At 33.5% G+C, this 21,693-nt stretch overlaps 2 protein-coding genes, 1 long non-coding RNA gene and 1 pseudogene across 3 annotated transcripts; all 4 read right to left on the reverse strand.

The window, feature by feature from the left end:
- Positions 1 to 195: 195 nt before the first annotated feature.
- LOC120124206 (serine/threonine protein phosphatase 2A 57 kDa regulatory subunit B' kappa isoform-like) lies at positions 196 to 1,110 on the reverse strand. The gene is made up of 2 exons (XM_039142924.1): positions 820 to 1,110; positions 196 to 727 (listed from the first exon to the last, which is right to left on the reverse strand). Exons 1-2 carry the CDS (start codon positions 1,108 to 1,110, stop codon positions 701 to 703), a joined length of 318 nt encoding a protein of 105 aa, XP_038998855.1. The 3' UTR covers positions 196 to 700.
- A 2,707-nt stretch (positions 1,111 to 3,817) lies between these two features.
- Positions 3,818 to 5,871, reverse strand: LOC120124195 (annotated as a pseudogene).
- Positions 5,872 to 8,568: 2,697 nt separating this feature from the next.
- On the reverse strand, positions 8,569 to 9,024 carry LOC120124202. The gene is made up of 3 exons (XR_005516261.1): positions 8,910 to 9,024; positions 8,730 to 8,779; positions 8,569 to 8,642 (listed from the first exon to the last, which is right to left on the reverse strand). It is a non-coding gene; the product is annotated as an uncharacterized LOC120124202 (long non-coding RNA).
- A 6,849-nt stretch (positions 9,025 to 15,873) lies between these two features.
- Positions 15,874 to 20,910, reverse strand: LOC120124177. The gene is made up of 15 exons (XM_039142903.1): positions 20,729 to 20,910; positions 20,402 to 20,479; positions 20,219 to 20,268; positions 20,078 to 20,131; positions 19,688 to 19,740; positions 19,083 to 19,155; positions 18,716 to 18,777; positions 18,457 to 18,525; positions 18,000 to 18,105; positions 17,824 to 17,894; positions 17,626 to 17,726; positions 17,040 to 17,135; positions 16,871 to 16,938; positions 16,616 to 16,661; positions 15,874 to 16,166 (listed from the first exon to the last, which is right to left on the reverse strand). The coding sequence occupies exons 1-15, from the start codon at positions 20,795 to 20,797 to the stop codon at positions 16,086 to 16,088; spliced, it is 1,077 nt and encodes a 358-aa protein (XP_038998834.1). The 5' UTR covers positions 20,798 to 20,910; the 3' UTR covers positions 15,874 to 16,085.
- Positions 20,911 to 21,693: the final 783 nt, after the last annotated feature.

A 21,693-nucleotide genomic window follows, 5' to 3' on the forward strand; every position in this document is an offset into this window, starting at 1 on the left:
GAAACAAACAAAAACTTGGTAACCACTAACTATAAATGAAATGACAGTGACATATCCATGGTGATCAGATCAGGCCTGGACTGGAGTGCCACTAACTCGGTGTTAAAACCCAGTTCAGTTTTGAAGAACTAGCCCCAGTATATGTACAACTTATGTTCATATTTATGAGAGTGGTATTATAATAACCAGCTTCAATGGTAAAAGAAAGGGCTGTTATTTTTACGAGCTTTTAATTCGAGCAGTTATGTTTATAGTATACAAAATGTAACCGGATTTTGGCTGAATTCAAGAATACAACATCAAACAATGAGAGCAGCTAGAGATACATTTATGCGTATTTAGCTTTTCTCGACCCGGTTTACTCGAGTGATTAACAGGCGATCGTGCATGCAGCTGGTTTCATGGGAAGAATCATGTTGGCAGATGCAGGTTCGAAGCTAGCAGTGCTCTCGAGGCATTCCCATGTTCGCTTCCTCTTTTCAGCTGCCTCGCTTGACCGTGAGTTTTCCTCCTCCAACTTACGCTGGCAGGCGAGCACAAGCTCCTCATCTATCTCGCAGAACATCTTTTTTATGCTGCGCGTCAGGTTAAGCACTGCTTGGTTCCAATGGTTCCCGGAATTTCGCTCGAGGGCGGGGAAGATTAGAGGAAATATCAGCTGGCGGTTATTCATTATAAGATTAAAGACATGCTCGTTGTTCTACAGCAAGTGCGGTCGTTCGGCCACCTGCAAACGGGGGGACAAGAGAAGTCAAAAACCGTCCCATATTGCAATGTCGTCAACATTTTTCTCATAGCGATTAGAAGAGGAAAATGTACCTGGTAATGGGAGCTGTTTAAGCAGAATGCAATACGCCGGAACAGTGGAACCGTGATCGTTACGAACTCCGCCATGCTAGTCATCTCCAAAGTCTCTTCTAACCCACTAATAAACAACAACTCCTTCTGGCTATTCGTAACCGGCCAGTACTTTAACAGACCCGTAATCACACTACCGGCTAACTTCGGATCCTTATCTATGAACTGTACAACACAGAATGTTAACCGCTGATGATAAACAACCACTGCTTTCGGTTTGTGCAGAGGAATAAGGGCTCTCCACAAAAACATCTCGTGTTCCAGATGAATCTAATGAGTCAAATCTTTGCAACTTCCGTGGGAGTTTTCATCTCATCACATGGCTGCGTGTCGGCCACGCGTCGTTTTCTTCTCATCACATGGCTTCGCAAACCTTTTCTCGACGTGGCAAAAGGCAAACGGCAAAAACAGTCGGCGCAGTCCTCTTTTCCCCTCGAGGATAATCAAATAAAAAATCGAAGGACGGTTTATATTAAAAATAATAATAAAATAAAATATATGATTCCCCGCTTAATTTTACTTACTGTAATTTTAATTTTTTAATTTACTGAATAAACTTTAGATTTTGATCACTTTGAATTATTTATTTTCATATGATATGATATTTTTATTATTATTTAATATAAAATAATTTAAAATATAAAATAAAAATAGAATATGATCGGATGCCATTATTGGTGGTAGTCGATGGTGATCATTTAGTCTCAAATTTCATAGTTCGGTTCGTCTCGACTCATAAATTCGAATATGGTGATTGTTTCACCAAAAAATATCTTAAAATTTGTGAATCTGGACTGAAACGTTTCGGATCCCTCACTTTTGATCTACGATTCATGGTTTCGGAGCAAGTTCTGACAAAATGGAGATGGATTTGGTCTCATATTGTCGAGTCAAAGCTACTATAAAATCTGAAACCGAACAACCACTATCTACGACGGTTGACGGCGACAGCTGACCACCTTTGTTTTTATTCTATATTTAAATTATTTTTATATTAAATAATAATAAAAAATATCATGTCGCACAAAAATAATAATAAAATAATTTAAAATAATCAAAATAAGAGCAATTCAAAATTTCAGTGAGTAAAATAAAAATATAATAATGAATAAAATATGAAAAACAATAAGTTAAATGGGGAATGATGTAATTTACCCTAATAAAAATTAAACTGAATCTTATACATACGTAATCGTAGTTATCTAAAAAAAATTAATAAAAAATATATACGTTAAAAATTATCTAATATTTAAAATTTTGTTTATAATAATCAATAATTAAAAAATCTATATTATTATTTACTCATAAATAAATTAAACCCCAGCATTTGGCCTTAATAGCCACGCTGTTCACCTTTAACTCTCAAAGAGGATTCAAATAGTAGGAATTGACTACCAAAGGTAAATTATGTATTTAATATTTAAATTATTAGTTTTTGTTCGTTTTAAAATTCAAATTATTGATTTTTTTTAAAATTATACTTAATATTTAATTTTTTCTAATACCGTCATTAAAAATTTAACGTGTTTAGTACTTAAACTATTAGTTTTAATCCGTTTTAGTACCTAAACTTTTAATTTTTTTTTCAAAACTTAACGTTAAATTTTGAACGAAGCGCTAAAATGAAATAAAAATCTAAAGTTATTAACAACGGTACTAAAATAAAATAAAAACTAAACTTTAAGTATGATTTTGAAAAAAAATTAAAAATTTATACTAAAACGGAACAAAAATTGATAGTCTAGATATTAAACTCGTAATTTACCCAAAAGAAATTGGAAGTTATTTCTTTAAAAAATTAAAAAAATATAAGGGGAAAAAGTAGAGATTTATTTTCTACTTTGCTATGAGTTCATATTTCTTAAAGTTTTTATTGAAATGTTATAAAATCGTTACTTTATAAATTTACTAACAATATTTTATCAGAAAAATGCGTATAATGAAACAAAATCATGTGCCACCACGTATGTTGATAAAGTTTTCTTATATAGTTAAGATAGTGATTAACATTGTAATATATACAAATAAACAGCAAGGATCTTGTTAAAATTAATTATTAAAAACATAATTAAATGGGTTCAGGATAAAGATGGATGGGTGACGTGGGTTTGACCTTCTTTTCTCGTGCATATTGGTAAACTATGCATTAAGTACATAAACGATTACTTTTAATCTGTTTTAGTACCTAAACTTTCAAGTTTTTCAAAAGCATACCTAAAGTTTAATTTATGTTTCATTTTAGTAACCATGTTAAAAATTTAACGTTAAATTTAGGAAAAAAATTGAATATTTAAGTACTAAAATGGATCAAAACCGATAATTTAAGTACTAAACTCATTAAATTTTTAGTGACTGTGTACTAAAATGAAGCAAAAACCAAACTTTAAGTATGACTTTGAAAAAATTGAAAGTTTATGCACTAAAACAGATCAAAAATGATAGTTTAGGTAATAAACACATAATTTACCCTAAATTAAAATATAACATAATATACGTACACGTATCCAACGTAAAAACAAGAACGTGGAATGGGTAAATACACACATAAGGGTAAAAATAAACATCTTTATATGTCTATTTATTAAAATTTGATTTTTATTTTTTGGTAGTTTTGTGATTACGTTAGTTGAACTTAACACAAATTCAGCTGTTTGCATCTAAGTGTTCAAATTGAAATTTTGCATTACACATTTATAAGAAAAATCCAAAGTCAATTTTAGCCAGCTTAAGTGGTAAAATATCTAATTAAGGAAATACCAAAAATATACGTATCCTCTCTCAAATTAAACTGAAGTAGCCTAGCTAAAGAGGGGAGAAAGAATAAAAATAAAGGAGCTAATTACAGTAAGCTCACGAAGCTAAAATAATATTATATGGGATTCAGAGAACAGAGGATACCTTCTACAATGCATCGACAGTTCGATGCATAGCGGTGTCTCAACTCGGCGCTTGATAGTTGTTTCTATGCACTTTGTGCGGGAATTCGACCCATTTTACTGAATGTTTCGGCGTTCTTCGGCCTCCACTGGGTCCTCCCCCTCACAATCTCAGACCCTTCCTCGAGTCGGAGCAAGTGCAGACACTCGATTTCGCCCTCACCGGCATCCGAGACTGCCGTTATCGACTGCAGCACGCTGTCCCTTCCACACTCCCTCCTATACTCCAGTGTCATGGAACAAAGCTCGTGATTCTCCACGATCGGCAGCGGAGTACTCTGCAACCATAATTACCTTCCACTTAAATTGCATGTAACTTGAAAAGTAAAGGATTCAAATGAGTCAATCGGTGAAAATCATGATAAAATATAGGTACATCGGATACCGAAAAGAGATATACCTCAAGGATCCAACCAACATACTTCACATTGTTGACATGCTGGTTCACATCCAAGTCGCTCCATCGGGGCTGTGCAATTTAAGAACAAATTTCAAACAAGTGTAACAATTGAATAGTAAAGCAATTTACACGGCCACAACTATATTGAAGAAAGAGATGGGGCAGTGGGTGCTTACAGTTAAACCCTTGCGCACATATTCGGCTGTTCCGTCATCGAATTTCACTAATTTCCGGCTATCCTCAGCCACGATTGGATCACAGTTCATAAAGTGAGGTTCTATTTCTCCTCGGACCTCTTCTGGGATTTTAGATAACCTTCTAGTCAGTTTATTCATCATCACCCACACACTACAGATCACAAAAAGCGAAATCGAAACAGAGAACAGGATAAGTCACTTCAGAAACACAATTCAGTAAAAGTACACAGAATGATAACAGTTGTTTTGATTTAAAGCAAGTGTTATAAACTAAAAGTTCTTTGGTCCTTTCATACCGGTGTCGAAAGATCATAACATAATTTGATTGAATGAAATCCTTTCATACCAGTGTCGAAAGATCATAAACAATGCCCTACCTTGTGGCTCTTGTTAAAATTTCACCGGTTTTAAAATTGCTGACAAGCCAATCCCTACGCATTCCATTCTTTCCTGATGCACTGACCCAAGTGTCCACTTGAACAACATCGCCCCTGCAAGAAGAATAGACGAGTCTAAAGTTCATTAACATCAAATCCATGGAATTCGAGATGAAAAGCATTCTATGATGATACATATAAAACAACAACCACGTTGATAAAGCATGGGTGGCTTATTATGAATTATTTTGTAGCTATAGGAGCAAAAAGGCATGTCTTACCAAGTAGGATAGCGATCAACCACAACTTGCAACCGAGTAACCACCCATATTAGGTTCTTCTTGCACATCCCAGGGGTTGCACCAAAACCATCTCCAAGCAATCCAGCAGTTTTACAATGATTAATTGCTGTTTCCTGCAAAAAGGAAGATGTATTAGTTTAAAATCAAGCCTATGCAACATATCCACATGTAAACCAAAACATACAAATTTTAGTTCATAATTTCTTTGTTCAGACTCTCTAGCCAATAACCAAAAGCGAACCTGTAAATGATTCATTAATGTCTCTATGGATGCTGTACGATCAGCACCTATCTCATAAGACCTAATTGAGAAGTTCTGACGGAAAACAAGACCATCCTGAACAATCCTCCCTATAGCAAACGGGTCAATGAGCATGTCCGGCCGCTTAGGCTTCCATTCAAGCATCATCCACTGCTTCTCGGCAGCCAAGAAAATGGTTGTGACGGCAGCAAGAAGCATGCTCCAATCAGGTAACTGATTGATAAATGTCCTGGGAGGAGGAGGACTCACAGCATCTTCGTCCTTGAAACCTTCCACTGGAGTCATCACAACCGCTGTACCATTATCTTCGGAGGGGCTTGTGCATTTGCCCTGACTTGCAAACTTCCAGAAGAAGCCGATGGTTTCGAGATACCTCCAAAGTTAGTAGATCCATTTCCAAGCTTCTTGCTTTTGGAGCCAGAGGAGTCCGGGGAAGAAGTGATGGGAAAGAATGCCGATGTAGCAGCAGTGGCAACCATGATTTTATAAATCAAAATGAACTATTGTCCGCTGAAATTGCAATGAATCACATCCGGTGAGAGTTGGACATTTGCAAAAACAAATTCAAAACAGGTTCCACTTTTTTCTCTCCGTGAAAAGGAAGGAAATTTTATGGAAAAGGATTCAACATCTAGATTTCTACAAAACGCAGCCAACTAATCGAAAAAATAATATTAAAAAAATCAAAGAAAATCTTCATTTCTGAATATCTGGTGAGGAAAAAAGGGGAAATAAAGGATTTACCAGATACTCGAAGTAACTATTGTCTTCTATTTTCTAAAAAATTTAAAAAATAAAAATAAAACTGCAATTTAACAGTGCACGTCACAGTAAATATTGCCACAAAAACTCCTAACCAGCGACGAAGCAAATACGATGCAAACTGAAGCAGAAACGCTACAAAACAAAAAACAGCTGAGCAGATCTAAGATGTAAAAGGATTTAAATAGTAAAAGGCCAAAAAATGCGAAAAAAGACGGAGAAATTAGCAGACAAATTCATAAACACATATCAGCTTTCCTACCTGTCACAATGTACCACGGAGCATCATCTCATTTTCAGCCACCCTGTCTTTTCGGTTTCCTCATTTCATCAGCAATTTACAATCAAAAACGCATAGATCGGAAATGGCAATGTGAAAATAGATAATCAAAAGAAAAAGAAATCAATCTGTGCGACATTCGGTTGCGGAGAAATGAGAGAAAATATTAGACTTAGATCTCTTATTTCCGCCGGCATCACCGAAAACCTTAAATGGAAACAATCAAAACATAAAACAAAATGCAACACCAAATATATTTTCCTTTCTTCTCCGGGCAACCAAACAGAACACTACATTTCAACCAGAAAGTGCAGATCAAGCAGAAAATAGGAGAGAATCACAACAGCAACAACAAACACTCAACATTCATAAGTCATAACCATACCTCAACCTACAAAAAATTAAAGGAAAATTTTCTCGAGAAAAGTAAATCAAAAAGATAATCTAATGCATTACATAGGATCGATACGTTAACTCTTCTAGTGACTTCTAGCGCTCGCGATCTAACACATTGCTCTTATCGTCGTTCTCTTCGTCCTTTTTTGAAAGCTCGTTTAGAGTTTCCAAAGGCTGGTAAGAGAAACAATGGATTTTTTTTTCTTTTTTGATTTACACAAAGAAATTGGAATTTACTTTAGGGCCAGCAGTGTTCTTCAATTTGCTGTGGTGCCCCTCCCTTTTATACTGCCCACGTGTCCCTCCCGCCCCGCATTTGTTTTCCAGTTTTCCAATTTTATCAGCATTATTTTCTCTTATTTACTCAGTTGCCACTGCCAAGTGCCAATTCTCCTCGTTGGATAAATTTTAGGGTAAACTACATAAATTATCACATAACTATGTGTCATGTCGCGAAATGATTATCATTTTTAAAATTATGATAAATGTATCATTGAATTATTTAAAAGAGTTCAAAATGGTCATACGACGTTAACATCTAATAGAGGTGTTTAAGTGACAGTTAAAAAATTGGTATAATTAGAGCGCAGGTCCTTGTAAAGTTATCTATTTGCGGCGTTGACACCTTTAGTCACTATTTGTATATGATTTGTTTCCTTGGATTTTTATTTAATACAATTTGATTCTGATTTTGTTTTTAATATGTCTAATGCCTTAATTTGAGCATTAATTTTAAAACCTTTTATTCTAGTCATGTATTTAATTTGTAAATTAAATCCTATAGATTTTAGAATTAATCGATTTGATCACCAAGATTAACTTTAATTCTTAAAATTTAATTAGATCCTATTTTTATTTTAATTTAATAAATTCATTTCTTAAATAAAATTGTAACACATGTCACAATTTTATGATTATAAATTGAACATTAATTATAATATATATATATATATATATATATATATCATTAATTATAATAATATATATTATCATTTGAATATTAAATTATTTTTAATGATTTCATGTATACAATCATTAAAAATAAATATGAAAACACTAAATTTAGTTTAAAAATATAAAAATCTTAAATCAATTATAAATAAACTATTAAATTTATATTAATGATGTAAGTGTTGTCATATTCTCAATTAACTTAATAATATGAAACATTAATTATATCATATTATTTATTAACTATATTATGTCAATTATATCTCCATGATATCACAATAATTTCATAATTAATAAAAATTATCTGACTTTACCACGAGCACTCCTCAACATAAGTCGCAAACTCATGTATATCAAAGTACGTATAGGAGAGGAAGAAGATGATTGTGAAAGTATGTTTGAATTCATATTTTATTCGCTTGACAAATGACATATTTTCTCACATTTATGTCCTTATCTTTTGTATGCTTTACAGTTTAGTCACTTTCTTTACTCCTTCAAAGTCCTACCACCAAGAGTGTTCAAAACTGGGTACTCGAAATTTTTTAGTATTAAAATTTCGGCCCGTGTCCCAGCCTATTACATGATGCCTTAGCCACACTCTATCTAAGAATAAATGGTCATGCATTTTTAATCAATAAATTTCCCGGAGGACTATTACTGAGACTGTAAGAGCAATAAATATAATTAGACACGTTAAGATTGCGATATCATCAGGATAATATAAATCAGAGATAACAATATGATACCCTTGCTTCATTCTTTCCTAAATTGCATAAGCTCTCTTTCTTTTAACAATTACAAGAAGAACATATCGCTTATCAGGAAAAAATATTTTCTTGAAAGAAAAAAAAGCAAAATAATTACCTACTCTGAGGATCCTCAAGTTCCTTCTTCACATCTTCAGGCAAGGCAGCTAATCTGCTAAGAAGGAAATTTATAGAATATTTTTTAATTCTCTTCCGTGATGGGTTATAAAATAATTTTGTTTTGAAACCAATACGGTACCTATCTGAAAGGCATAGAAGATTTCGACGTAATGAAGGAAAATCTGGAACCTGTAAATAAATTACTAATGATCACAAAATTTAAAACAACGAAAAATAAAATCATATATAAGAAATAACAGCAAATGAAAATCAACTCATGAACAAACAAATTTCCACAAAAGATACAAAAAGTACATACATCAGTAATTGATAGAATTCCAAGTCCATTCGGTCCAAATCCTTGTTCAATTTTCAACGACAGATCAGCATCCCTGTCCTGTTTCAGTACATTTCCATAAACGAGACTTAAAAAACAAAAACCGTGCTAAAATCCGACGCATGATACGTATACGCAAAATCCAATAATTTAATAATAACACGTCATTAACTCTGTTAGGTTGCCAAGAAACCGCAGGAAGATGCAAGGGAACTCAGAATCTCAAAGCACATGATCATGGTCAAATCCGTTTGAAATCCAGTACAAAACGAGTCAACTGTGCGAAGGCAAAGCTGATTAGAGAACTCACCTTAAAAAAACTCCTAACCAGCGACGAAGCAAATACGATGCAAATTGAAGCAGAAACGCTACAAAACAAAAAACAGCTGAGCAGATCTAAGATGTAAAAGGATTTAAATAGTAAAAGGCCAAAAAATGCGGAAAAAGACGGAGAAATTAGCAGACAAATTCATAAACACATATCAGCTTTCCTACCTGTCACAATGTACCACGGAGCATCATCTCATTTTCAGCCACCCTGTCTTTTCAGTTTCCTCATTTCATCAGCAATTTACAATCAACAACGCATAGATCGGAAATGGCAATGTGAAAATAGATAATCAAAAGAAAAAGAAATCAATCTGTGCGACATGCGGAGAAATGAGAGAAAATATTAGACTTAGATCTCTTATTTCCGCCGGCATCACCGAAAACCTTAAATGGAAACAATCAAAACATAAAACAAAATGCAACACCAAATATATTTTCCTTTCTTCTCAGGCAACCAAACAGACACTACATATCAACCAGAAAGCGCAGATCAAGCAGAAAATAGGAGAGAATCACAACAGCAACAACAAACACTCAACATTCATAAGTCATAACCATACCTCAACCTACAAAATTAAAGGAAAATTTTCTCGAGAAAAGTAAATCAAAAGAATCTAATGCATTACATAGGATCGATACGTTAACTCTTCTAGTGACTTCTAGCGCTCGCGATCTAGCACATTGCTCTTATCGTCGTTCTCTCGTCTTTTTTGAAAGCTCGTTTCGAGTTTCCAAAGGCTGGTAAGAGAAACAATGGATTTTTTTTCTTTTTTGATTTACACAAAGAGATTGGAATTTACTTTAGGGCCAGCAGTGTTCTTCAATTTGCTGTGGTGCCCCTCCCTTTTATACTGCCCACCTGTCCCTCCCGCCCCGCATTTGTTTTCCAGTTTTCCAATTTTATCAGCATTATTTTCTCTTATTTACTCAGTTGCCACTGCCAAGTGCCAATTCTCCTCGTTGGATATTTTTAGGGTAACTACATAAATTATCACATAACTATGTGTCATGTCGCGAAATGATTATCATTTTTAAAATTATGATAAATGTATCATTGAATTATTAAAAGAGTTTAAAATAGTCACGACGTTACATTTAATAGAGGTGTTTAAGTGACAGTTAAAAATTAGTATAATTAGGGCGCAGGTCCTTGTAAGGTTGCCTATTTGCGGTGCTGACACCCTTAGTCACTATTTGTATATGATTTGTTTCTTTGGATTTTTATTTAATACAATTTGATTCTGATTTTGTTTTTAATATGTCTAATGCCTTAATTTGAGCATTAATTTTTAAAACATTTTATTCTAGTCATGTATTTAATTTGTAAATTAAATCCTATAGATTTTAGAATTAATCAATTTGATCACCAAGATTAACTTTAATTCTTAAAATTTAATTAGATCCTATTTTTTTTTAATTTAATAAATTCATTTCTTAAATCAAATTGTAACACATGTCACAATTTTATGATTATAAATTGAACATAATTATAATATATATATATATATATATATATTATCATTAATTATAATATAATATATTATCATTTGAATATTAATTATTTTTTAATGATTTCATGTATACAATCATTAAAAATAAATATGGAAACACTAAATTTAGTTTAAAAATATAAAAATCTTAAATCAATTATAAATAAACTATTACATTTATATTAATGATGTAAGTATTGTCATATTCTCAATTAACTTAATAATATGAAACATTAATTATATCATATTATTTATTAACTATATTATGTCAATTATATCTCCATGATATCACAATAATTTCATAATTAATAAAAATTATCTGACTTTACCACGAGCACTCCTCGACATAAGTCGCAAACTCATGTATATCAAAGTACGTATAGGAGAGGAAGAAGATGATTGTGAAAGTATTTTTGAATTCATATTTTATTCGCTTGACAAATGACATATTTTCTCACATTTATGTCCTTATCTTTTGTACGCTTTACAGTTTAATCACTTTCTTTACTCCTTCAATGTCCTACCACCAAGTGTGTTCAAAACTGGGTACTCGAAATTTTTTAGTATTAAAATTTCGGCCCGTGTCCCAGCCTATTACATTTGAGTAACCGAGAAACTCGGGTACCTGTATTTTTGGGTCACGAGTACCCGGTTTATAATTTTTTATTTTTTAGAATTATATTATTTTTTAATATATATATATATATATATATATAAATTCTAAAATTTAAAATTTAAAGGTATATAATATATCATTCGCACATAATTGAAAATTATTAAAAATTAAAACAAAAATTATAATTAAATTTCAAATGTTTTGAAGTTAAAATAAATATTTTAAAAAATAATTTAAATTGTTAATGGGAAATAATTTAAGAAAATTTAAGAATTTAGAATGTTATGATGGCAAAATTTAAGAAATTAAGGATTATAAAGTTAGAGTGAAATAATTTGAGAATTATAAAAAAAAAATCATTATAAAATAATAATAAAATATATATGTATATATAATAAACTAGGTACCGAATATGCATATAATTCTACCTAACTTGAATCTAACTCAATTTTTAAGGTAAAAACCTACATCGCATATTGATCCACTTATACTGTGTAAAACTCTTTTAGTATTGCACCTTTTCAAGATCGTTGGATTGAAGAAAATCAAATGCTGAGATTAACTCATTATTTTCTAATGAACATCTTCTCATTTTATATTGTTAATCTCAACATTTAATTACTCTCATCCAATTATTCTAAAAAGATACAAAACTAAAAGAGTTGTACAGTGTAATTAAATCATGCTGATATATGTATATACGACAATTATCCTTAAACATATATATATTAACTATACTATTATTTCGAGTTAGATGTATTTTTATCTCAAAACCAATTCAATCCGATCCAAAATTTTTAACAAAAAAAATAAACCTGTAGAAATAAGATCAAATAGGAATCCATCAATTCAAATTAAATGACAATCAATCCCTGCAAACAATGTATCCAGTCAAGAAGTCCCAGAAGTACTTCGAGAAGACCAACCCTGCATTATTTACCGATTTTGTTACAACATCAGAAACTATAAACAGAGTTTGAATGAAAACACAAAATGATACAACTGAATGAATCTATTTGCATTGCATGCATGGCAATATTAACAAATGAATCAAATATAACTCATAGTGTAGTGGTTTAACGTCGAGTGTTTTCACCCATGATTGCCACACATGAGCCATCGCGTCGAAGGTCGAGCAGCGAGCATGTCGTTCGGTTGAGCCAGTGATTTTAGTTGAGCTTGGAACTGATTGCTAACCTTGCAACACTTTTGAACAGGTTTGGATTCCCATAAACTCGTTGTTAAGCTCGAACCTTCTTCGATGCTCATGAACTAGGGATGTCGGTATTTTATCGTCGGTGGATTTCGGTGCCGGAAAAATTCTCTGTCCCAACAGGGCTCCGGGTTTTTACCAATGTACCCGTTTTGCAGTAGCAGCCCCATGCAGCAAAAAACTGCATAGCACCAACACCATCACATATGCAATGACAGAGTCTAAGACCGAGGCTAAAGCCACCACAAACAAAAAGGGTCGCCTGAGCTATCACTAACGCCATGTCAAGGACTTTATACGGCTCTTCGTCCGGGAACCTGTAGTTTAACAGCGCCCATGCCTGGTTCGTCCCGGCGAGGTCTCCTAATTCCGCTAAAGCCATATCGGAGTGCGCCTCCACCATAAGTGCACCCTGTTCGCGTCCGAAAAACACTTAAAATGAACAAATGCGAATACAGCTATAAGCTCTTATTTGGTATAGACCCATCAACTATATGTTTACCATTTACTGTTTCATTCATCAAAACTTGAAAAAGCAGGAAAAATAGATATTTACAGCTTTGCTCCTCCGGTTTCTACCAAACCCCACGGTTAGTCCTCGTTCAATGATCATGTTCTTTTTCGTCCTCGAATTCCTCGCCCCATCTCAGAAACTTGAAAACCTCGATTAATCTTCCGTGTTCCGACGGATATATCGACTATGTCTACGAATCAAACAGTAAGAATCTTGTTGTATCCCTTCCAGAGCTCCTTTACGGGACTTATCTTGCACCTTGAGACTTTCGGAGGACTCGGGAACACTCCGAATCTCCGATCACTTATGCACAATAAGATCTCAAATACCTACATCTCTTGATAAACTGTGTTCTCTTGACTGGCCCTAACATACGCATGCGACTCGCTAGAGCTAAATCTATTGTCGGTTAACTATAATGACTCTACACATGATAACAACACTAACGAGTACTACAAAACCTCTAGACTAAAGATCAAGGAGAGCATCTATCAAAGACTATTTAACCATCGATTACGACTTTCCGACCAAACAAAAAGCAATGAACCACTTATAGCCGTCGTAACCTACTTGTTCCCGCCAACGGTTGCCGGTCGGAAAAAGGAATGATCATTCATTCATGCCAACACAAAGCATGGAGATACAACGTCCCAAGATATAAAACCGAGTTTTCTGTGTTTCGCCATCAACAAACAACGCTTCTGAAACTGGGTTTTTGAGGATTGGATTTGGAGCTTGAAACAAAGCATGGGGTTGTCGTGGACATGGTGAAGAGAGCCAACTGTGTGCGCGATGGGAATTTTGTCTGTTGGTCAACAAATGATTCTCTTGCCTTAGACCACGAAGCCAGTATGCTTTTAAGCTGACCAGAATATATAATTTTCTTTAGAAATTAAATACACAATATTATCTGGCCTTATACCTAAAATGGCCACTGTACTATAGCGAATCTTTTACTTTGTTCCTCTTATTATTTTTCTTCAGACAGTTTGACGCCTCAACTTTCACGTTAGTCCTTCAGCATTTTTCATTAAAAATTATGATGTGGCCCAATTAGGCTTTCCGATGTGTTAAAAAATAAATAGTATAGAGAGAGGTTATTTAACGGAGGTTACTAGTGATTCGCATAATTATATAGAAAGTTGAAAAGAACTGACGTGAAAATATGAAGAATTATAAATTAATCTTTATAATTAATTTATGTAATATTTAATTTGATCAATACAATAAATATCCATAGTTGTATAAAAAAATTATAGGTAATGAGAATTAAAATTATGTATTAAAATAAAGGATAAATTGCGTATTTAATATCTAAATTATTAATTTTAATATATTTTAGTACTTAAACATTCAATTTTTTTTAAAATCATATCTAAAGTTTAATTTTTGTTTCATTTAAATAACTTTCGTTAAAAACTTAATATATTTAATACTTAAATGATCAGTTTTGATCTGTTTTAATACTTAAATTTTATTTAGTGAACTATCCTACAAAAAGGGCCCCAAACCGAAGAGGAAAAGTCGGGTAGGGGAGGAACCAGATGCGCTAAATTCCCCACCGCCTTGAATTCTTGCCTGCCCGTGACGTGGACATTTTTTCTCTTTGTTCTGCAAACGTTGTCGTTTCTTCTTTACTTTCGACCGCCGAAAGGGTAAATGGCTTGATTCGGTAGAGAGAATAGAATAATACCCCATTTGAGGATGCGAATGAGATATTGTAAAAAAAAACAAGAGAAATTTCTGCACGACATTTTGGTGTTATACCTCTTGTTATTGAATTTATAAATTCTAACCAACCGACTCTTGAGTTGTGTTTTAACTATGTAAATTTCAAGTTTATATTGATTCAGGATTCTTAATTCATCAAACAAATTTGCATTTTCTTTATCATTAAGTAAAATATATATCTAATTAAAAGTAGGGTAAATTGCATGTTTAGTATCTAAACTATCAATTTTATTTTGTTTCGATACCTAAACTTTCAATTGTTTCAAAATCATACTCAACGTTTACTTTTTGATTCATTTTAGAACTCCACGGTTAAAAACTTAACAGTTATTTTAAAACCCCACCGTTAAAAACTTAATGAAACTGTTGCACATGGCATTCTTTTATGGGTAAATTACTTTATCCGTCACTTAATTATCTTCTCACACCTATTTTGGTCATTAATGTTTAAAATGTTCAATTTTACTATTCAACTTTCAAAAATAGTTCATGTTTTAATCATTCTAAGTAATTAAATTAAAAAAATTAACTTCAGTGATCAAAATAAGAGTGAGATGATAGTTGAGTGATTAATGATGCAATTTACCCATAAAAAGTGTCATGTTGTAACAATCCAACTAAGTTTTTAATGGCAATGCACCAAAACAAAACAAAAGGTTTGTTAGGTGTAATTTTGAAACAAATGAAAGTTTAGGTACTAAAACGAAACAAAATTGATAGTTAAGGTACTAAACGTGTAGTTTACCCTAATTTTTTAATTAGATCTATATTTTACCTAATAAGTATCAAGTCAGGTGCGGAGGACAAGTTTCGAGTATAGTGGAGTCTCCTTAAAATCAGGTCGGGTCAAGCGACTGATCAAGGGGTAGAACGCTCAGGTCAGATTGGATCAGCCAAAACCTGACTCGAGCTATGCCCATCCCTATATCCACTCCAGACATCCTAATAAAAAAGACAGTAGACTCCAATTTGATCGGAAATCGTAGGCAGATTATGTACGAGAAAACATTATGTCCGATTTGGAACCCACCTTATCTTCCCAAGGCGTGGGCCGTGCAATAATCGCAGCCATTTGCCACTGTCTATCCACCTGGTTTTCATGATCATAAAAGATTGGTAGACCAATTTATGAATATGTACGTCAAATTGCACCCAAGGAGCTATATGTTTGTTCTGTTCTTATGAAAAGAACACGAAGCTTACAAAAGCAAATATTATTCATTATTGTATTTGTGGTGTACCTATAGGCATTATGGGATAAACTTCATGGTTTCTTGTGGTAATATTTGTCAAGGAGCATCTCAGAATACTCTCCAAAAGTAAGACTTCCATTTGGTGGTATCAGCTGAAACCATTGAACAACAAAACTTCAGATCATCAGCTAGTGTGCGAGAGTGACACCACCTACACATTAATAATAATACTTGCATTTTCCGGTTTTGGTTCAAATTATGCGATCAAAATCAAATCGAACTCAAGTTGTAAGATTTCCGAGTTCGATTCAAGATAAAAATCAAACTGTCAGCTTGCTCAATAGCTCAGGTTATGCAAGCTCAAGTTGACAACGGAGTTCGCTCTCTGTTTTTTTTTTCTTCCCGGTATCTCAACACTCTCATTTTAGGTGACTCATAAAATCATAGAAGTTCAATATTCTATTTAAGATCATAACCATATATCAAGCAAATAATTTTCAAAGTTAAACTAACTTCGACTAGAACTAAGTTCCTTCTAAATCCAATAGCCGGTGCAATTGAATTTCACTTTCAACAATGTTTAGAGTTATAGAGAACATACCTCTTTATGAATATGAACGTCCTCTGGAAAATTGAGTTTTTCATCCCTGCATTATGAAAAATGGACATCCCTAAGAGGAACTGTTTTTACTAGCAAAATGCTAATAACCAATTTCTTCAAAACAGAGAATGACATGAAAACCAATTGTGAGCAGAAAATGTAGAAGCACACCATCATAGTTCATCATTCAACCGTTGAATTAATCCCACATAAATCAAGTCAATAAAGACGGTATTACACATTATAGATACATACCAATCAGGTTGCATAAATAAAGCAAATGTTGATCGATCAATGCCAGAGGCCGCCTTTCCTTTTGCTGCCTAACAGAATCAATGAATAGAGGATATTATAGAGGACATGTTAAATGGATTATAGAAACTGAAAAAATACCTTTTTCCCCAAGAGAGAGAAGAGAAAATACCCGAACACAATGGGGTGTTGCACAGAGATAACCTTGAGAAAGTATTTCCGTGGTCTCGCCAATTTGGTACGCTATTTCATCTTCCCCAAAAATAGCCTAGTGCGTAAAAGCTCAAGTTAACAGAATAAATATATGTGGCAACCGTAGGTAATAGAAGGTCAACATTTTCGCTATCGCTTGAAATTATGATTGAACCAAACTATTGCCTCTGCAAGCATTTCTCAAATTGTATGGAAAAGTTGAGATTCACAGTATAGTAAAGTTAAAATGCACAAAACACCAGTTTCTAGCATACTTACATTTTATGAAGCCATTTTATATTTCATCTACGAACGAACTTCGTTCATTTGAAATATAATTCAAAGTTCACCATTTTGGCAATTGATGCGGTGTTTAATCTTATGGTACTCTAGGTACCAATAATTTATACTCATGACAAGGTCATGTTAAAAAGAATTGACATAAAAAATTCAAATAGTGTATGGTAGCACTTTAAGTTCTAAATAAGCTCATTCTTGCCAGCATAAATTTGCATGATCATGCAATACAATATGATAAGTAGAGTACTGTGACTAAGAATGCATACTTTGACGATTTCACCACTTCGTGTTCTTATATAAAGGCCAGCTGCACTATCAGGACAAGATATTTCTACACCATTTCTCTTAAACATGCCATATGTCAGACCTACAAATTAAATTGAAGAAGAGATCAGGATAGACAGAGAACTGACAACTATGATATCAATCTCTTCCCAAGACTATGAAAAGATTAGACAAATCACCTGTCAATGAGCCATGGTCAGTATGCCATCCACACCAAGATGACATGTATTCAACATTTTCTTCATGATTACTGCAAGTAACATCATATATTACTTCATACATTCTAGAAGCTAGAGAGAGAAGGTTAATTGTTCAAATGTGGAATAATATATAAACAGAAAGCTACTGGTGGGACCTCAGTTGCGCAGGGAAGTAATACAGCAAACGCCCTTTATGACAACGAGAACGAAGAAGTATTTGTTCAAGACCTTCATCCTTTTGCATCTTCATCCCCTTGGATACTGATCATGTAATGATAAAGTTAAAGAGTGACTCATTATGGCAAACAAAAAGACCTTGTCCTCTATTTTCAGATAAATTTAACAGGTTATAGAACCAAGAAACTACATATGGTTGCCAGTTTATTCAAAAGGAATATGCTCGATCCAGCAAATACATCGTGATCTAGGGCCAGATCTAACTATATGAATTTCAAAAAGTTGGAATGTGGTCACACTTTGATTTTGAAAGGTCTAATCTCAACTATAGACTGATCAGTCAGTGAAGCTGGTATGTATAATTCAAGTCTAGAAATGCAACTATCCAGTTTCATATTGTCTGTATCTAAAAACTGGAATTCAAGGGAAATTTACCATAGCGATCACAGTGATATGCCACCAGCAACCCCACATCAAATATCAGCTTTCCCAGAGCTTTGAAAGCTACAGCGCAGAGTCCAATAATTAATGTTTACAGAATCCAATGTCAGATGATATATAAGATGCAGCTTGATGACAAAATAAACAATTTTTTTATATTATTTCTTCAGAGCAATTCATAAGAATCATAACTTACGAAAAGATCAAAACATACTTAAATTCCATTTTTTTCTAAGCAGAAAAGTGGACATACCCACTTCAAGTTCTGGCAAAGCAACCTGAGGCCAAATATTGGCTCCACAGTATGATGCATACCTACAAGGCAGAGCATGGGTGATCGATTAAACATTTTAGCACAATCACATACGGCATAGCCACGTAGTGCACATGCTATATGGTATAAGAATTAAGAGCCTACAGACAATATAAATATGGGGCTGGTCTCATCAATGAGAAAAATGCAAACATGGTACTCGTCAATGTTCCTTTCTTGAGGAAAATATAAGAGCCTACACATGTGGGTGGGTGAAGGGAGGACTGCTCTCTGAAACAATCCAATATAATGCTACAGAAGGAAAGTGCAAATATGGTACTCATCAATGCCTTTCTTTCACATTTACCTCTGAATCAAGGATGCATCATTGGTTGGCACATCAAGTAGAGGATTTGCATAGAATGAACCTTTCAGAAGATCTTCACAGCATTAAAGAGAAATAAGTTGGACTCATTGTAGCGCAAACAAAATTTAAAGGACGCAAGATGAAAAAAGAAACACATTTTGTGTATAAACTAAATAGATATATCCAAAAAAATAAATAAAAAGGAAGAAGTAGACATTTTCAAGAGAGTTCACACTACTTCACATAGAGAAAAAGCACCTAGATCTAAAATCATGCAACAAGTACAGAACCTTAAGTCTCTTAATTTGGTTCCATATCCGACAATAAACTAATTGAAAAAGCCTTTCTCCTCTAAATGTAACTTAGAATTGAACATATTGGTAACAAAGACGGCAAATGCACAAGGTTAACTTATAAGTTATAAGCAGTTTAATGTTTTAGCGTTGAGTTAAAACTAGAATGTTGGTGGAGCTTGCTTTATATCAGCTATTGGGTTCTTTATGTTCTATGATTACATACAAATACAAAGAAAATCAACAAAAATACATGCTACTGACTCGTGTAAACATGTTGACTTGTGAAATTCAAATTGTGTAAGCATTTACCGGGTTTCCCAGATTCAAGCTGCTCTTTCCCATGACTCCATCCAAAATTGTACCTACAGGCAAGAGACGGTTACGAAGAACAGGGCATAAAGGAAACAGTCTCCAACATGATGCCTTAGCCACACTCTATTTAAAGAATAAATGGTCATGCATTTTTAATCAATAAATTTCCCGGAGGACTATTACTGAGACTGTAAGAGCAATAAATATAATTAGACACGTTAAGATTGCGATATCATCAGGATAATATAAATCAGAGATAACAATATGATACCCTTGCTTGATTCTTTCCTAAATTGCATAAGCTCTCTTTCTTTTAACAATTACAAGAAGAACATATCGCTTATCAGGAAAAAATATTTTTTTGAAAAAAAAAAGCAAAATAATTACCTACTCTGAGGATCCTCAAGTTCCTTCTTCACATCTTCAGGCAAGGCAGCTAATCTGCTAAGAAGGAAATTTATAGAATATTTTTTAATTCTCTTCCGTGATGGGTTATAAAATAATTTTGTTTTGAAACCAATACGGTACCTATCTGAAAGGCATAGAAGATTTCGACGTAATGAAGGAAAATCTGGAACCTGTAAATAAATTACTAATGATCACAAAATTTAAAACAACGAAAAATAAAATCATATAGAAGAAATAACAGCAAATGAAAATCAACTCATGAACAAACAAATTTCCTCAAAAGATACAAAAAGAAGTACATACATCAGTAATTGATAGAATTCCAAGTCCATTCGGTCCAAATCCTTCTTCAATTTTCAACGACAGATCAGCATCCCTGTCCTGTTTCAGTACATTTCCATAAACGAGACTTAAAAAACAAAAACCGTGCTAAAATCCGACGCATGCAGATATACGCAAAATCCAATAATTTAATAATAACACGTCATTAACTCTGTTAGGTTGCCAAGAAACCGCAGGAAGATGCAAGGGAACTCAGAATCTCAAAGCACATGATCACGGTCAAATCCGTTTGAAATCCAGTACAAAACGAGTCAACTGTGCGAAGGCAAAGCTGATTAGAGAACTCACCTTGAGTTCGTAATAAGATATGGCGACGGTTCGGAGAGTTGGAGGAGGAGTTTCGGAAGAGCAAGACATGCTTTGACAGGTAGTCCGGCCGCAAAGGTTCCGGTTGATCGGCTGCGAAGAGAGCGGAGAACCGGTAGAATCGCAGGCGAATCGAGTGCGAAAACGCGGTCTTAGACAGGAGGGAAGAGTAATAAAATGACAGCAAAAATATTAGAATAAATACTTTTGAGCGCCGTTTTGATTTGATCCTTCAATAGCGCTAAAGCCCCAACTCTGAACAGCTAGTTGCTCTTGCTTTCTAAAAAAAATGGACGTGTTCGGATTTGGGTTGGGTCGGTATTGGGTCAACCCGAAATTGATTTTATCATTTAAAAGAGATTTAATAGCACGAATGAAGTGGCTTCGGGTTAAACGATTGTTATCATCTCTCGATGTCTCGAGTTTGAGCACGACATCTATAGGTTATATAAACATTCATTGTCAAATAATTGAGAGTCTTTCGAACTTGTATTATCTTACATTCACCACCTTGTAATCACCCAAACTTATAAAAATATTGTCAATATTCGATCAGATCTTACCCATGATGATCGATGGTAATTCCAACACAAAAGCTCTTTAAAATTCAATACATTCGAATCATTTTAAAAATAATTTCGAAAAAAACATTTTTTTGAAAAATATAAGACGAATATAATATAGTATATGTTCAAAGACTTCTAACCTTTTAACAATAAATTCTCATATTCTTATACACTCCTAAACCTAATTTTGATGAAATGTTATAATCTTATTTGTCGATATAGCGTATAAAATTATACGAAATCAATATATAAAACATCAATTTTTTCGTAAGTATTAAAAGAAATAGTAAAAATTAAAATACTTATAATAAAAGCCAAACTAATATTACCAACGAAAACTCTACAAAAGGCCAACCCCACACACTGACACACATGTTAAGC

The sequence above is a fragment of the Hibiscus syriacus genome, unplaced genomic scaffold (genome assembly GCF_006381635.1).
Source record: "Hibiscus syriacus cultivar Baekdansim isolate YM2019G1 unplaced genomic scaffold, ASM638163v2 tig00110415_pilon, whole genome shotgun sequence".
In the NCBI taxonomy this organism is placed as follows: Eukaryota; Viridiplantae; Streptophyta; class Magnoliopsida; order Malvales; family Malvaceae; genus Hibiscus; species Hibiscus syriacus.

Bases quoted from the DNA above. Each gene is read 5' to 3' on its own strand.
- LOC120124206 (XM_039142924.1), bottom strand. From the start codon at position 1,110: ATGTTTTTGTGGAGAGCCCTTATTCCTCTGCACAAACCGAAAGCAGTG. The intron at 728-819 runs GTACATTTTCCT...CCCCGTTTGCAG, and splicing joins TAAACAGCTCCCATTACCAG to GTGGCCGAACGACCGCACTT.
- LOC120124177 (XM_039142903.1), bottom strand. From the start codon at position 20,797: ATGTCTTGCTCTTCCGAAACTCCTCCTCCAACTCTCCGAACCGTCGCC. The intron at 20,132-20,218 runs GTACCGTATTGG...CCTTCTTAGCAG, and splicing joins CTTCTATGCCTTTCAGATAG to ATTAGCTGCCTTGCCTGAAG. The intron at 17,136-17,625 runs GTATGCATTCTT...TTTACGCACTAG, and splicing joins GAAGTGGTGAAATCGTCAAA to GCTATTTTTGGGGAAGATGA.